Source organism: Gossypium arboreum, chromosome 11 (genome assembly GCF_025698485.1).
Source record: "Gossypium arboreum isolate Shixiya-1 chromosome 11, ASM2569848v2, whole genome shotgun sequence".
Lineage (NCBI taxonomy): Eukaryota > Viridiplantae > Streptophyta > Magnoliopsida > Malvales > Malvaceae > Gossypium > Gossypium arboreum.
The window spans coordinates 131,520,512-131,538,070 of NC_069080.1; the positions used below are offsets into that span (position 1 = coordinate 131,520,512).

The 17,559-nt window shown below is 30.5% G+C and overlaps 2 protein-coding genes across 3 annotated transcripts; one reads left to right on the forward strand and one right to left on the reverse strand.

The window, feature by feature from the left end:
* Positions 1-7,440: 7,440 nt before the first annotated feature.
* Positions 7,441-9,392, forward strand: LOC108453159 (hypothetical protein At1g04090-like). Its single transcript, XM_017751103.2, has 2 exons — positions 7,441-7,599; positions 7,720-9,392. Exons 1-2 carry the CDS (start codon positions 7,464-7,466, stop codon positions 9,270-9,272), a joined length of 1,689 nt encoding a protein of 562 aa, XP_017606592.2. The 5' UTR covers positions 7,441-7,463; the 3' UTR covers positions 9,273-9,392.
* Positions 9,393-9,470: 78 nt separating this feature from the next.
* LOC108453160 (nuclear transcription factor Y subunit C-2-like) lies at positions 9,471-11,951 on the reverse strand. Of its 2 annotated transcripts, none has more exons than XM_017751106.2 (2): positions 11,775-11,951; positions 9,471-10,613 (listed from the first exon to the last, which is right to left on the reverse strand). In XM_017751106.2, the coding sequence occupies exon 2, from the start codon at positions 10,573-10,575 to the stop codon at positions 9,763-9,765; it is 813 nt and encodes a 270-aa protein (XP_017606595.1). In that variant the 5' UTR covers positions 10,576-10,613; positions 11,775-11,951; the 3' UTR covers positions 9,471-9,762. The 2 variants fall into 2 exon arrangements, with proteins under 2 accessions (XP_017606595.1, XP_017606593.1); XM_017751104.2 differs by having other exon boundaries at positions 9,471-10,628.
* Between the last annotated feature and the right edge of the window lie 5,608 nt (positions 11,952-17,559).

Genomic DNA, 17,559 nt, shown 5'->3' on the forward strand with positions numbered 1-17,559 from the left:
CTACTTGAATTAAGTTGTGCGATAAATAATTTATGTATATGACTTATAGTCGAATGGTCACTATGGGTTAAGTTTAAACGGTGAAATGGATATGTGATATTTATGAATGACTTTTGAACTGAAATGTAAACGATGGTGTTCATATGGAGCTTATACCCGAATGTTGCAAATGACTACGAATGTGATATGTTGAATGAGATGCATTAATATATGATTAAATATGCATGATATTTGATGTGTATTCGGGTTAAATCCCGCAGGCTTCGTGCTGGTATTATATCCGGGATAAATCCTGCGAGCCTAGTCTTGGTATTATATTAAGCCTTCGTGCCTAGCGAGCTTCGTGCGGTGATGTGTATTCGACCTTCGTGTCTAGCAGGCGTAATGCCGGTGAAATGATATGTTATGTGAATTCGGTGTTCCTTGTAAGATAAGGGTTTAGCCGAATGTTAAAGATGAAATGATAGTGTATTGTATCATGCTTATATGGCCTAATGGCAAGTATAACATGTTGGTAAAAATGCAATATGCTTTTATAATCGAATGATAAGTTTGAAATGAACGTGAGTGAAATGTTATGCATAAGCTATCAAATGCTAAGTGTGAAAATGAGATGAAAGAAAAGTGTTTGAGATGTATAATTATATACGTTCGAATGATGTTAGTACTTAATTGATATGAATATGTTATATGGAACTTCTTGACTTGATTATTCGGGCCTTTGAGCTTAGCAAACTATAATGCCGGTGAGATACTATTTGGGCCTTCGAGCCTAGCAGGCTATAATGCCGGTAAACTGATATCGGGCCTCGAGCCTAACAGGCAAAATGCCGGTGATTTGAGAAAAGTCCATGACTAAGGTACCTCGTGTTAGGTTGACAAATGAATACATTCAGTACGTTAAGTAGGCCAGGTACGCATTATGTACTCATATGTGAGTTTTATCTGCAATGAATCATAAGCGTGCATTGTGATACATATGTGAATAAATGTTATAACTATATCTATGATCATGATACACCGGGTCAGAGTGTGAAAGTATGTGAAAGTATTCGATTTAATTATGTTATACGAATTCAAATTAAGTGTGATAAGAATGCTGAACGTGCATTATGTGTTTGTGTGTATTCGGCCAGAGGGCAATATACCTAGAATATGGCCACTTAAGAAATTGAATAATCGAAGTATAATTGCGTTTATTTGTTTGCATTGCTTAAGACTTACTAAGCTTATGAAAGCTTACTCCGTTGTTACATTCCTCTGTTTTATAGATTGTTGACTTCGGTTACCTACTCGGGTTAGAGTTCGCCGGAGATATTATCACACTGTCGAGCTCACGCTATTGGTGTAAGTAAATCCTAGTATTTCTAGTCTATGGCATGTATAAGGTTTTAATGTTGAGTATGTGATATTATAATTTAGCCAAAGGTGTTGGCTAGTGATGTTTTGGGCCTCGTAAGCCCATATATGGGACAGATTGCATGTGAAAAGAAAAGTTTTAAATTGATTGAAATTTTTCGGTACTGTTTTTGTGTGATTGACTGAGTTTAAGTCGGGCAACACCTCGAACCCTGTTCCGGCGAGGGATACGGGCGAGGGGTGTTACAATGGGTAAGAACCGCATTGGAAATACATCGAAGCAAATATTAAACATGATAATAAAAATGACCATAATATAAAAAACAATAATAATGCATGCGATATCTTAAACGTAATAATAGCATCAAACACGAAATAAAAACAATGAATATCTATACATAATAATGATATTAAGAGTATATACGTAAAAAAAATATATATATATATATATATATATATAATAGTAATGGTGTTAGAAATATACTATATATAGTGTTTGAAGTATATACATAAAATAGTAAAAATATATAACTAGTAATGTTAAAATATATACATAATATTAATATATATATAAAAATAATATTGAAAAATGTGTGTATATAACATATATGAAAAATAAGTACTTAATAATATTAAAATAAAATAATAAGTGATAATAGTGAAAATAATAGGTATAATAATAAATATAATGATGTATGAAAATAATACTATATATAAAAGTATATGTATACTCATATAATAAAATGTATGTACTAGTATTAACAATAAATATAACAGGATAAAAATAGATATAATAATAATACGTACATAATATGGTATTAAAATTTATATTATATATATACATAACATAGTACTTGTATACGTACATAAGATGATATAAAAAAACATACATGGAATAGTATAAGAAGTATATGTAACTAATAACATTAAAACACATACATAATATATAAAATATATATAATATACATATTAGAAATGATAATAATATAAAAAAAATTATTCATAGGCTATATAAATACATACATAGATATAAAAATAATAACGATGTTAGAAATATACATAAAATAGTATAAAAGATGTATAACTAATAATATTAAAATATATACATTAATAATATATATAAAATACAATATTGAAAACATATATATATAATAAATACGAAAAATATATAGATATATATATAATATATTATTAAAATCTTTACATAATACATAAATATTAGGAATAAAAACAACTAGCAATAATGCTACATAAGTATATACATAAATATATTAAAACATATACATAAAAAATTTATATCTTGATATATAGCAGTCATGATAATAATGATATTAAAATATAAGAAGCAAGTATAATAAAGATGTTAAAATAACATAATAAAGTAACACCATATATAAACATGTATATACATATACGTACATAAAAAGTATACATTATTACATCATCATAATAATAATAATAACAACAATAATAGGAAATAGTAATATAAATAATAGCAAAAATAATAAAATTAACTACTTTAATAGCAAAATAGCTAAACAATTAAAAAAGGATTAAATCGAAATTGAAAAAGAAAGTATGGGGCGAATTTGAAAGAAATAAAAGGAAAAAGTACTAAATTGCACGCGCAAACAAATAAGAGGGACCAGATCGGACAATTAACCACTCCTCTAAAACGCGCAGCATCACGAGGGACTTGATTGGAATCCAAGCATAATCTTCGGGACAAAATTAAAACTAAAAAAGACTTAATTGTAAAATAACGAAAAAGAGGAAGGGCCAAAGGCGCAAATAGCCCTTCCGCACAAAAACACGCGGATCCTAGGCGGTTTCGGGTCGGATCTCGGGTAGGCCCTGATAAGAAACGGCGTCGTTTTATGTTAAAATGGGAAGGAACCAAAACGCACCGTTTTGGTCCCTATAAAAGTTAAAATTTTTTTAAAAAATTCATTTGAAATTGGGGAAAGAAAAAAAAAAGAGAGGGGGGAGAGAAAAGAGATTTCCGGCCATGGGCCGGTCACCGGTCCGACCATCGGACTGCCATCTGTCGCCGGCACTGGCCACCGTGCACGATGGCCGGAAAAGGTAAAAAAAATTTCTTCTTTTTTTATTTATTTATTTTTTTAGTTCTTTTTTTATTTTATATATTCTTTATTTTTTTTAAATATATATACGCGTATAATCAAAAATAAAAAATGAAATCTTTATGTATATACGTATGTATGGATGCGCATATGAAAAAGAAAAGATGTTGGCTACCTTAGATTGAATCTGCTCACTGCTTACTATTTTTCTCTATATTAGATCTGATCTGGTATTGATTTTTCTCTATATTAGATCTGATCTGGTATTGCTGGAGAAATTGCTAGTTTCTATAGTTTTTTGTATTAAAAATGCCGAACCCTTTACAAAGCTTTTTAAATCAGCTTTTATAGCCATTGTACAAGTCCTTGTCTATCATTACTTTCGCCATTTCTTTTTTCTGTTTTGCTTGTTTGCTTTGTTTTTGCAGGGTATGGCCGGTGGAGGTGACTGGTGGAGCAGGTGATGCCAGGGGTGGTTGCGGCTGTCAGTGCAAGTGGGGAGGCTAGGCAGAGGCTGAGTGGGGACTAGGGTTTCGGGATTGGGATTGGGCTTGGGTAGGTTTAGTTTGGGCTTGAAGATGGGTTAAATGGGTAATTGGGTCTTGTTTTGGGTTGGTGTGTTTAGGTGAAAGTGGGTTTTGTAAAATGGGGTTTGGGCTTCTGTTGGGTTAATTGAGTGTTGGTTATTTGGGTTATATTTTGGGGTATGGAAATGGGTTTAAACCCGGGCAAATTTTGGGCTATACAGCCCCATAAAATACTTCTTTCTTATAGCGCACCTAATAACCCAAATAATCGAATCCAAACTATCACTTGCAAAGTATTGAATAAAGACGTCCATGATTGAATTGTGAGATAATTTTCAAAAAACAGTTTGGTTCAATTATGATAAAAGGAAAATTTTGCCCAAATGCTATCCATGAACGTGAATGCATAAAATTTTCATTAGTTGTTGTTTGGTAATTGTCCCTTTCGCCCACATTTTGCTTATAAATCAAGAAAATTAATTTTAGGGATAAACTATTAAAATAGTCACTTTTATTTATCTCAGGTTATATTTTAGTCACTTATGTTTGAAATGTTACGTTTTAGTCACTTACATTACCGTAGTGTAACATTTTTGTCACTGAGCCGTTAGTTCTCATTAACAGTATAGCGGTAAACTGACGTGGCATGTTAAATCATCATTTCAAACAAAAAAATTAGGTTAAATTCTACAATTGGTCCCTTTATTTTTTCATTTTGAGCAATTTAATTTTTTTCTTTTGTGTTCTTTTAACTTTCTTTTTTTTTTTCCATTTTCTTCTGCTTCTCCATGGTTTCCTCCCTTCTCCATTTATTTTAATGTAGTTTTTCTATGTTTTCCATTTGTTAAAACTAGTCCACAAACTCGCCTCACTCGAAAAAATTAAATTGTTCAAAAATATAAAAGTATAGGGACTAGTTTTAACAAATAAAAAATATAAAAAGACAACATTAAAAGAAATAGAGAATGGAGGAAAACAGAGGGAAAAGTAGAAGAGAATGAAAAATAAAGGAAAGCTAAAAGAAAATAAAATAAAAAATAAATTGCACAAAACGAAAAAAATATGGAGACCGATTGTATAAATTAATCTAAAATTTTTATTTGAAATGATGATTTAACGTGCCATATCAGTTTACCGTTACACCGTTAACAGAAATTAACGACCCAGTGACTAAAATATTACAACGCAATAACGTAAGTGACTAAAACATAACATTTTCAAAATAAGTTACTAAAATGTAACATGAGGTAAACAAAAGTGACTATTCTTATACTTTGTCCTAATTTTATTTTGAGAGTTTTGCATTTCTATTTGGGTTAAACAAGAAAAAGGAAAGTATATTTTGGTATAATGTTTGAGCTAAACTTTCAAATACAAGCAAAATCTACCAAAGCAATCAAAATCAATAATTTAAACACCCATTTTACATTTTGTTAATTAAGTTTATTGTAATTATGTACTTAATAATTGTTATATGTAGTCGGTGGCGAAGCCGTTAAGAGACCCAAGGTGATGGCTCTTCTTAAAATGGTAAATTTTCAATTTAAGCATTTTATAATTTATAAAATTTTAATTTAGTAATGGTAAAATTATATTTAGACCTTAAAATGATTAAAAATTGATTTAACCATTTAAAAATTATAAAGACATAAACAATTAAAATGATTAAATTACATTTTACTATCATAAAATATTCAATTTAATTCCACCCAAAAATCACTTTTGTGGTATTTACAATTGTAAAAAGAACAACTTTTAGAATAGTTTGTTATTTTTATTTATGTCAAACATTATTCACGAAAATAAAATAAATATTTAATTAATAAAAATTGCAGTGAAAAAGAGCAAAATTATAAGGGAGGGGTTATCTAGGAATTCAATCTTAAGTTAGGGTTGGGAAAAAAATCGAGAAATTAAAAATAGGCTCAAATTAGGGTTTTAGACTGTTAATAAAACAAATTCAATCAAATTCTTCTTTTTATTGAATTTATAATTAAATTATTTTATAATGTAAAAATAAATATTTTATATTTAAAATAATAATAATAACTTAAAAATTGAATATAAAAATATTTTTCAGAAAATACAATATATGAGTTATTGCTTATTTTTAGAAACACGAAAAACAATTGAAACTTTATCAAATGAACCAAATTATAATAGATGGTTTTAAAAAATCTGATCAAACCGAACTGAACTCACCCTAATCCTAGATTGTTGTTTACTGAAAACTTGCATTAAATCCTTTTATCACTTCACTTGTGGTTTAGTCAGTCGCATTACAAACTAAATTTAAATTCAAAGAAAAAAAAAGGGATAAATCTCAAAATTACACATGAACTTTGGTCAAACGTGCAATGTTATACATATATTTTGATTTTGTGAAATTTAATATATAAATTTCTGATTTGATTCAATTTTCACAAATTACTAACACAATTACCAATTTAGCACCATTTTACATTTACATATTGCATAGACAAATTATATTATATTTATCAAATATAAAATAAATTGAAGAATTTATTTCTTCAATGCCTCGTTTGGTTACTAGTGTAATAATAACACAAGGAAAAAACTTATTTATTACATATGTATTACAATATATAGTTAGACATAATATAAAGAATAATTAGTACAAACTTAAGCTTGAAACTAGAAAGATGAGGAAAAACTCTTAGAAGAAATAAGACTTCTTCAAAATAAGTATAAAAAAAAACATTCTCTTTTCCCAAAACAAGTCACGTGAAATGACTAAAAATTACCAATTGAAATTAGTTTATTGCTACTCATATACTAAAACACGATGAATAAATAATACTCCTACCAAATGTAGCATAAATGTGTACAATTGAACTAAATCAAAGTTTCGTGTATATTATTTAATCATAATCAGAATTTCATGTGTATAATTGCTCCAAATCAAAGTTTATGATCAAATTGGACATTGAAAAGAAGTTCATATATAGTTTTGATATTTATCCCGAAAAACAAAAAGGGTAAATTACAGTAGAGGTCACCCATCTATGATTTTTTTCTTTTTTGGTCACCTAATTATGAAAAGTTACAAAATAGTCATTTGTCTATTCAATTTATTCTTTTGATCACCAGCTAGCTAACATAGAATTGGAAACACACAAAAATCTTAGATAGTTGAGTGATAAAAAAAAAGAAATTTATTAATCGTTAAGTGACCGTTTTGTGACTTTTCTTAATTGAGTGACTTTAAAAAAAAAACTATAATGGGGTGATTACTAATATAATTTACCCAAACAAAAAGTGGGGAAGTTGGCGTAGAAGAGAGGTTGAACAACATCTAAAAGCTTGTCAATTACAAATAGGGTTCCTTGCACGTCACATGCATTGGCTGCCCTATCCCTAAGTGTTATCATATATTCCTATAGTTTTTAATTTTTTCCCATAGATCATCAATATACTTAATTATATGTATATATAAATACCTTTATATATATATATATATATATATATATGTATGTATGTATGTGACCTTTTGATATTAAACATGGTAAGTATGGGGAATTGTCTTACTCTTCACCGCAAAAGAAAGAAAGCTTTGCCAATCGAAACAGTCTTCAAGCTTCCATCTCCATTACCAACATGGCCACCAGGTACGTACCTCTCTATTTTCATCTTTAACAACAACGTTACTAACCCGAAGATTTAAATCACGAGTTGCGTATTCTTATATAACTGTAGCATTGCATGGTAATTGCTATTTAAATTTGTAGGTGAAGGGTTTGCAAAGGGAATTATTGATCTTGGTGGACTACAAGTATGTCAAATATCGACTTTTACAAAAGTGTGGGTGACCTACCAAGGCGGACCAGATGATCTCGGTGCTACTTTTTTCGAACCGTCATTGATACCAGATGGATTTCACATGCTAGCTAGCTATGGGCAGTCGAACAACCGGTTGCTTTCAGGGTCAGTTCTTGTTGCAAAAGATGACACCGACAATCAAGATTTGCTAATACGACCAGTCGATTACAGCCTAATCTGGACCAGTGAATCGTTAGGTATGAAGCAAGACACCAATGGGTACATTTGGTTACCAATTGCTCCTGAAGGATATCATGCATTAGGTCACGTTGTTACCAACACTGAACACAAGCCACCTATTGATAAAATCCGTTGTGCTCGATCTGATTTCACCGACGAAATTGAGAATCAAACATGGATTTGGGGACTTGGGAAGGAAAGCAATGCAAATGAGCTTAACTATTTCACTATAATGCCGATGAATCGAGGACCTCAACAAATGGCTGTCTGTGTAGGCTCATTTATAGCTCAAAATCCTAATAATCCATCCCTTTCACATACCCCTTTAGCTTGCTTGAGAAACAAGAAACCTAATTATCTTTCTTCAATGCCTAACATACAACAAATTGAAACATTGTTTCAAGCTTATTCGCCATTGATTTACTTCCACCCTAAGGAAACCTATCTTCCATCATCAGTCAACTGGTTTTTCATCAATGGCGGATTACTATACACAAAAGGGGATGAGTCAAATCCAGTCCCGATCGAACCAACCGGTTCGAACCTTCCCCTAGGTGGTTCAAACGATGGAAACTATTGGCTAGATCTCCCCATCGACAAACCATCAAAAGAGAAAGTGAAAAAAGGAGATTTAAAGGAAACCCAAGTTTATTTACACGTAAAACCCATGTTGGGTGCAACATATACAGATATTCAGATATGGGTTTTTTACCCTTTCAACGGCGGAGCCAAAGCCAAAGCGGTATTCATCAACATACCGTTAGGAAAGATCGGAGAACATGTCGGCGATTGGGAACACCTAACTTTGAGAATCAGCAACTTCACCGGCGAATTACAAAGTGTGTATTTCTCAGCTCACAGTGGAGGCTCATGGGTGACCGTGTCAGAGCTGGAATTCAACGGCGTAAACAAGCCGTGCACGTATTCATCATTGCACGGGCATGCTATGTATTCGAAACCGGGGCTGGTTTTGCAAGGAAAAGGAACAATTGGGATCCGTAACGATACTGCTAAGAGCAAGATTTTAATGGATACCGGGGTGGGATTTGAGTTAGTTGCCGGGGAGTATTTGGGGAACAGTGTTGTTGAACCACCATGGTTGAATTATTGCAGGGAATGGGGGCCAAAGGTGAGCTATGATTTGGGTGATGAGATTAAGAAAGTGGGGAAATTGTTGCCTGGAATTGAGAAATTTATGAAAAGCTTGCCAAAGGAAGTTTTAGGGGAAGAAGGGCCCACTGGACCTAAGATGAAAAGGAGTTGGGATGGGGTTGAGGTTTAAGATAAAAAGTAAAGGGACTGAATTATTAAAAATAAAAGTACAGAAACTTATGTATTAGGAGTATGATATACATTTTCAATTTGCTTGCAAATGAAGATATTAACCTTTGATTTTCTATTATCCAAGTCAGTATTACTTCTACAACAAATTCAAGTATCTAACCCGTAATGTTATTTAATTCGAATTTAGATACTAATATTTAATACGAACAATAAACATATTTGAATTTAACAGAGAAATGTATTCAGCTTTAGTTGCAGAATCCACGATTAGCTCGGAATGAAGCTTTTCCAACTAATCGCTCCTCCATTAAAAACATAAACATAGCTACTTCGAGATCTCCTATCATTCATAAAAAGCCTAAACTCGGAGTCCAGATCCTCCATAAACCTACAACGTCAACCTAACTACAAACAAACCAGTGCTAAATTCAATTTCCAACCATTAGAAGTGTCAACATTACCATGTCTTGGGGCTCATCCCTTCTCAATCAAGAATCACTTTGCTGCTGCTCAGATTGCTGCGGCTGCGGTGGCTGTGGCTGACCATGGGGCCATGGAACGAAAGCCACAGGCGGTCGAGGCTGTTGGCCGGGATACAATGCAGCTTGATCAACTGGCTTTCCCATTGTCATCCCTGCGTGCCCCACCGGATGTTGTGGGACATAATAGTATGGCATATCGGTCGGCGAACCAACGAAAGGAATGGTGGCCTTGGTGACCCCGAGTCCCTCTTCTTTTAACTCGTCCCTCGGGATAATATCAACTAAGAAATCAAAGACATCTGTCCGTGAAATGGCAGCTGCGATGTCGTTCTTTTGTAACGTCCTCCTTTTGTTCTCTTCTGTATGGATCCAAGATCGTAAGGTCAGTTCCAAGACAAAGATTTCACAAGCTTTCGCGAAAATAACAGGAGCTTCCGCCGATATCATTCGCACATCTTCGTCTGCTTTCATTATCTTTTTGATCCGTGCGAGCGGGAGACTGTGGTTCTTGAAGTCCGATGCATGCTCAATTTCTTGCATTTGGTTGGCCCAAAACATTTGAAGCTGTTGGTGTTGTTGCTGTTGCTGTTGGTGGTGGAATTGTTGAGCTTGTTGGTAGGCAAGTTGGTGCGGAGAACCAGAGAAAGTAGCCGGAGGCTGAGTTGGTGAAGGGACTGCCGTTGCTGGAGTGCCGGAAGCAGCCACAGGAGCAGCTTGATAAGGACCAGTAGAATAACCCATTGGTCCAGTACCGGCTACAACTCCCATCACAGACTGTTGCTGCTGCTGCTGTTGTTCAGTTTGCTCAGATCGGTCCATGGTAATTTCCCAAAAGATCCCTTTGCCCTCGTTTTATCCTGAAATACCCCACGCTGTCACAAATCGAGAGAACAAAGTACACATCAAGCAGATACCATATAAGTGTAGCATTGCTAACATAAATATTCTTCAAACCACCATTTTCAAGATTCTATAACATACAACTCTGGTGAAAAACACCATAATTGCATCTCTTTTCCAGTTTCGCCACCATGACAAAGAAGTATTGCTTCTCAATGATACCAAAAGGTAAGCATCCCAAAGTCCAAAGATAAATCTTTACGTTAATAGATCCTAAAATACTCAGATTTATGACACATATTCGGACATGGGTATGGGTATAAAGTTATGATTATATATCTATGTGTGTACATAGTTATAAGAAATGAATTTACTCATATATGATACTCATCTGATTCTGTATAATGCAAAGGTTCATGCTTGAGCTTATGCAAGTATATCAAAAATGCCAAATTCAAAAGCAATTTCAATTTGAGAAACCAAAGAAAAACAGCAATTAAGATACAATTTTCAATTCAATGTAAAAAAAAAAAAATCATTTTCAGAAATGATTAAAATTGAAATTTAAAATAAATCATGTAACCAACTACTTGAAATTCACTAGTTTATTCCAACTTGCAGGCATAAATGATAATTAAATTAAATTAACAACAAATTATCCATCCAAACTCTTAAAATAACCCATGCAATGGACATGCATGAAGTAACCTAATTAAAACAAAGCAATTGCAAATTTAATTTATAAAAAGAAAAGGAAAGAAATTAAACTAACAAGAAAAACCCATTACTTTAATCCTTTTTTTAATGCTAAATAAGACATGATTTTAAGTAAAATTATGATCCATTTTAGCCAAATAATAAGCCTAATTACTCTGCTTGCTTCCTGATAATAACTAAGAACTGAATAAAAACACACACACACACACACACAGAATTTCCAGAATATTACTAATTACTGAAGTTCTCAATTTTTTTCTTTTATTTTTTTTAGCTTAAGTTAAGATTAGAGATCACAAACCCAAACCCAAAGCAAAACAAAAGAGAAAAATCCAATAGAGGGAAAAAAAAATTTCTTTTTCTATTTGATACTTTCCCACCAACCAAACAAGAAAGTACTAAGCCCAAAAACAGAAACATAAATTTTAAGGGGAAAAAACCCAAAAATATATATAATTTACCTGTAATTTATTTTCTATTTTTTTGCAGCTGAATCTTCTAAGAAACCAAAATTACAAACAAAGAGAGAAGAAGCAAGGAGGGAGGGTTTTTTTTTTTCTTTTAATGTGAAAAAATAAAGAAAAAAGAAAAGAAAGACTTTGAAATTTTGACAGGGGGAAGGACTAATCAAGGCATCTGGGGTATCTAAAGGGAAGACACGTGTTGAACAGTGAGAGTATTGAGTTGGGTCAAAAGTTTTTCTTTCCACGTGGCTGATATTTAGTGGACGAAAATGTTAGAGTAGCGCGCTCGGTTTGGTTGATATCGGTTTTGAAACTGAACTGGAATTAAATTAAATACTAAAAATAATTTAACTAATCTAAATCCAATTTTAAAACGGTTGAATTCATGAATTTTAAATTTTTTAAGACTTTTAATATTTTAAATTAAAAAATTTGTCGATATAAGTGGTCAATAATGAGGTGAGAATAGTGAAAAGAAGTATTGGTTTATCGGTCATAACCGGAGAGCTAAAAGTAAAAAAAGGGAGAAGAAAGCTAGGATTGTTGTGTAGGTTTTCAAGGTAGAAGGAGATGATCATTAGTCTCTCGTGCACTCATGTTTATATAAAGGGTTATCATTTGTCCTATAATGTCATGTAGTTGACAATACAGTATCTTATAATATTGTGTGTTGGTCATATGATAGGGTCATTACAGGTCAATTGTAACTATAGAGTGTATTGTGTGGTTTTACTCTGATATTCTCATCATTGGGGTTGTATGATGTTGTTATGCCTTAATGGTCCCAACGGGGTATGAAGTGGACTATTTTTAGGTTAACTAAATGGGGATTAATAGAGGGCCGCTTGCAGACCGCCTCATATGAATGGTTGATGCAGATGATTCTTTGCGACGGTTTATATGTAGACCACTCCTAACGAAGGGCCATTTGCAAGCTATCCAACAACTTGCCATGTGTCATGTTAGGGTGGGGGTATAACAATATAAAAACTTGTTGTATATTATGTAAAATTTACATTTAATTTAAAGGTTGGGATGGACATGGATAGTTCTATGTATTTTTATAATAAAAAAAAGATATTTAATTTAGTTTTTGTTGATACCAGATTAAGATTACGATGTTCATTATGGTTCATTCCATAGGTAGAGAGTCGTAGGTGATTAGAATTGGAGGGAGGAAGAAGGGCTTTTGTAAGTGAAGGTATGAATGAAGAAGATAGAGAGAAAAAATCCTTATTCATTGGTCTTGGAGGGTCTTGTAAAGAGCATACTCTATTCCTCACAAGGTGTCATGTATCGTTCCTTCGTTAGTTTCGTATTCCTTAAAGCTTAATTGACCTATTAACATTTATTCTTATTATGTATAGATTGTCACGTCAAAATAATGGATAAATGCAATATATAAATATTAGTTGATATTTTGTCTTTGTCATGAGTGCGGTGCCCACAGTATGAGTTTGCCTTACCAAAAATGTCTTGATTGACAAGGTATTGGTCTCATATGTCCTTAGCTCGCAAAGCATCATGTGAGGTTGGAGAATCATGAAGTGAACTGTAACAAATTTAATAATTATATCCTTTTATAAATTAATTTTTTATACAATATTGAGGTAAAGACGGGATAACTTAGTTTGAACTCGTATCAAATGGGTGTTTGACAAAAAAATTAATCATCACTCTGCATAAATCAAATCAAATACATTCAAATAATATTCAAAATTAGTTCATTCTATTTTCAATTCTCTCAGTTTTCTTTTTCTCAATCGCTACAAATGTAATGTTAGGGAGGGAGACTCTTCTGCGGAAAAGAGTAAAGTGAAAGGGTAATTTAAGATTTTATCAGAAAGCTACAGAGCACGTGAAAAGCCCATGGGCGATGGGCCTTTCATAAATATACGATACCCAGTCACGTGACGAAAAAGATAGTGAAAAGTGTCTTAGAAAATTCAAGATTGAGAAGCTGAGAACCAATCCAAGTATAATTTTTGAAGAATTGAATTTATTTAACTTACAATATAAATGTTATCTTAGTTTGTAATTATATATAAAATATTAATTATTTTAAAATTTGATTACTTAAAACAATAAAACATATAAAATTAAATATGCAATTGATGAATTTTATCTCTCGAAAATTGATAAGTTAATTTCTCAAATTTTAATTATCATATTTTACGAAAATTAATAAATTAATTTATTTTTATAATATTATTAAACATCGTCATTAGCTTGAGAATTAATAATTTAACAATTTATATATAAAAAGTAGTAAAAATGATAATTATATTTCCCGATAACAACATTAATCATTTTTTGTAAGTACAATTATATTAATTGATAATTACAAAATTCATATATATCTAATTTACTTCGTTCAAAAATCCAATTAAAACATTATAAAGCCCGCACAAAACTTACATAGGATTGGCCTACTAGCTGATCAAGATTAGGGAAGTTAGAATTTTTTGAATTAAATTTTATATTTTTATGATAATAAAAATATTTTTTATTATTTTAATAGTTTATATTTTATTATTTTGAAATGATTAAATAAATTATTTTATCATTTTTAGAGTAAAGTGTAATTTTATTATTATTAATTTAAAATTTTATAAATTATAAATAAATTTAAATAAAAAATTTCATTTTAAACTGGTCAAGCATCATTGTTATAACCACACTTACTTTTCAATTTTCATAAAATAAAAATACCAAATTATAACATATTGAAACAGATGAATTAATTTTAAATTTTAACAAAATTTAAAATTTGAAGTCAATAATATTAAAGAGTTTTATTTGAATATCATCTAGACTAAAGTAGGATTATACTTAAATTATAAAAGGGAAGAGGGTTTATATATATATATATATATATATATATTATATAAGGAGATCAATTTATTATTATTTTATAGTTAGGTTTGTATTGATTTTGTAAGAAAGCACTCACCCTTCATTTGGTGAAATTTCAAAGGTTGATTGGCAGGGGTAGGTACAAGCAAAGATGAAGTAGGGCAATCTAACCTCACCTACCCACCACTACATTATATATTGATTTTAAATTTTTATATGTTAATATTTTATATTATATAAAGTTTGTTGTTTTATATTATTAATTTTTTATTCAACGTATTGTTGTGATATTTTAAAATAAATAACATCTGATTTGACAGTTATATAATTGAAAAAATATTTGTAATTAATTTAAATTTAATAAAAATAATAATATTAATAATTTAATTTAAATTTTGAAATCTATAAAGTAAATGAACTAAATGTCTAGAAATACAAGTACAAAGACTAAATTACTATTTTTGAAAAGTTTGGGGATTATAGGCATATTTTAACCTTTTATACAGCATAAATATTTTGATGGTTAAAATATGCTCTAGGTCTCTTTATTCTTCGTACATTTGAAATTTAATCATTCTATTTTTATTTTTAAGAGTTCAATCTCTTAACTTTTCAAGTTTCAAAATTTAAGTCGAATTGTTAATACGCTTATTATCTTTTTGTTGCCAAAGACTAGTTTGGAGTACTGGATAAAGCTCATGCTCGACACATAGATGACACGAGTTAAAATCCCATCTTTCCTTTCTCTCTTTCCCAATATTGTAATCATCCAAAAGAAATTTTGCTATTAAATTCATCAGTGTTACATTTTGAACCAACGAAAAAAACTTAAAACCCTTGTAACAAAATAAATAATATTATAATAAATCAGAATTTAATAGAAAATTATTAACTGAGTTAAAAACCGAACTTATATTTTTTAATTAAAAATTAAAAGATTAAATTCTAAATGTAAGAAAAATACAGGGACATATAGTAGAATTTAACCTATTTTGATTAGTATTGAACGTTAACCTTTTAAAAATGAATAAAATAACAAAAATAATATAAAAGGGCAAAAGGCCAATGAGGAGGGGACGGTGTAGGACCGGTGAAATCTAAAAAGAGAAAAAAGCCGAGAGTCGGGGGGTCACATCGGTCCACCTCCCTCGGCATTTTCGAGAACTCCGCCTAGTTTAGTTTGTTGCTCTCCGCTACGCGACAACGTCACCAACGTGATTCACACAGTTCCCCACTTGTCTTCATCAATTACTGCTTCTTGGGAACAATACCTCGCCATTGCCACCTCTTCCATGCAACGCCGGATCCGACCCGACTTCATCTCTCCTCAACCTGTCTGGTTACTTATAAATGATTAAATTATCAAACAAAGCCCTTTTCTTTCAAAATTTCGTCAATAGGCCAATTTTTTAAAAATGACCAAAATGAATCGTTTTTGTTAAAACGCATCCACCAGCTGTTGTTATAAATAATAAAAAATTGATTTATTTCCATAATTTTGAAAAAATGGATTTATTTAATAATTTGGTTGTTATAAATAAATAAAAAATAAGAATTTAATTTTTTATTTTTATATCTTTCAATGTTTTAATGTGTTTTAGAGTATGAGATTAGTCTTGTTCGAGTCAAAGTGATATTCAAAGTAAAGTTCTCTTAACAAGAATCACTTGATTCGAACTTAATTCAAATGTTTGGGAAAAAATTTCACTTTAACTCTTTCTAAGTTCTAACCACTTGTTGGTGTTATTAACATTTTTGAAAAAAATCGAATTTAATTATCAACCTTTTAAAAATAGTCGAACTGCTTATACTAAATAAAACGTTAAAATTTTTAAACACGACATTCATGTACACTTCATGCTATTTTTAAAAAATTTTAAATTATTTATTGATGTGACAATAAGATCATATTGTCATGTTAGCACAGAGTATATACGGTGACATCTCCTTTAAAAAAATTATTCGACTTTCTTTGAAAATTTAATGGTCAATTTTAACTAAAAAAATATGGATCAAATTGACAAAAAATTGTAAACATTAAGAGCTAAACTTATCATTATGGCTATTACACATAGTATAACTTGAATTTGGATATTTAAGGACATACTATATTCGACTCAACCACTATTTTTAGGACTAAGTTATCTAATCAAATTAAGAATTAGTTACCGATTAATCTGCATATTAATTGAATAATTTTTAATAATATATTTAATTAAATTGATCAAATTAAAATTAATAATTTGACTAATTCGATAATAGTGCTCATTAGAATAATAAATAGTTTATTAATTATTCTAATAGTATATAGATTTTGTAATTTAGTACAAATAAAATATTTTTTACAAGCTACCTTATTTTGTAATTTTCATTGAAAGCCCCCAAATAATTTGTACGGTTAAGATTTGTCTTTGAGACTCACGTGTTCACGTAAAAGTCACGTGATACACGCACACGCTAGAAATTAGTAGTGAATTCCCTTCTTTTTCTTTTTTTTTTAAGATAATTAAAGAAAAAGTCAAATCTGTCAGAAGGGCGAGCGAAAGAGCTGCTATTTGGATTGTGGCTTTTCAGGTTCCTTAAGAAGCTTTGCTCTTTTAATATTTTTTTTCCATTTTAAATACTCCTACTGATCACCGTACAAACACCAAACAATAGGATATTAAAGTATAACATAAATAATTAATGTATTATTAAAGTTTAAAAGCAACATTTAATGTTACAAGATATATTAAAAAAAATAATTATATAAATAAATGTGACACTTGCTACATCCTTAATTTACTTATAAAATTTAAAATTAATATTTAGTACACTAATAATATATATTTTTATTTTACAAACCGTCTTAAAAATTACTTCATATATATATATATATATATTAAATTTATATAATTTGAAAGATTTTATTGTAATAATTAAATTT

Coding starts and splice junctions, on each gene's coding strand:
- LOC108453159 (XM_017751103.2), top strand. CDS start 7,464: ATGTATGTATGTGACCTTTTGATATTAAACATGGTAAGTATGGGGAAT. Junction 7,600..7,719: donor ATTACCAACATGGCCACCAG/GTACGTACCTCT, acceptor TTAAATTTGTAG/GTGAAGGGTTTGCAAAGGGA.
- LOC108453160 (XM_017751106.2), bottom strand. CDS start 10,575: ATGGACCGATCTGAGCAAACTGAACAACAGCAGCAGCAGCAACAGTCT.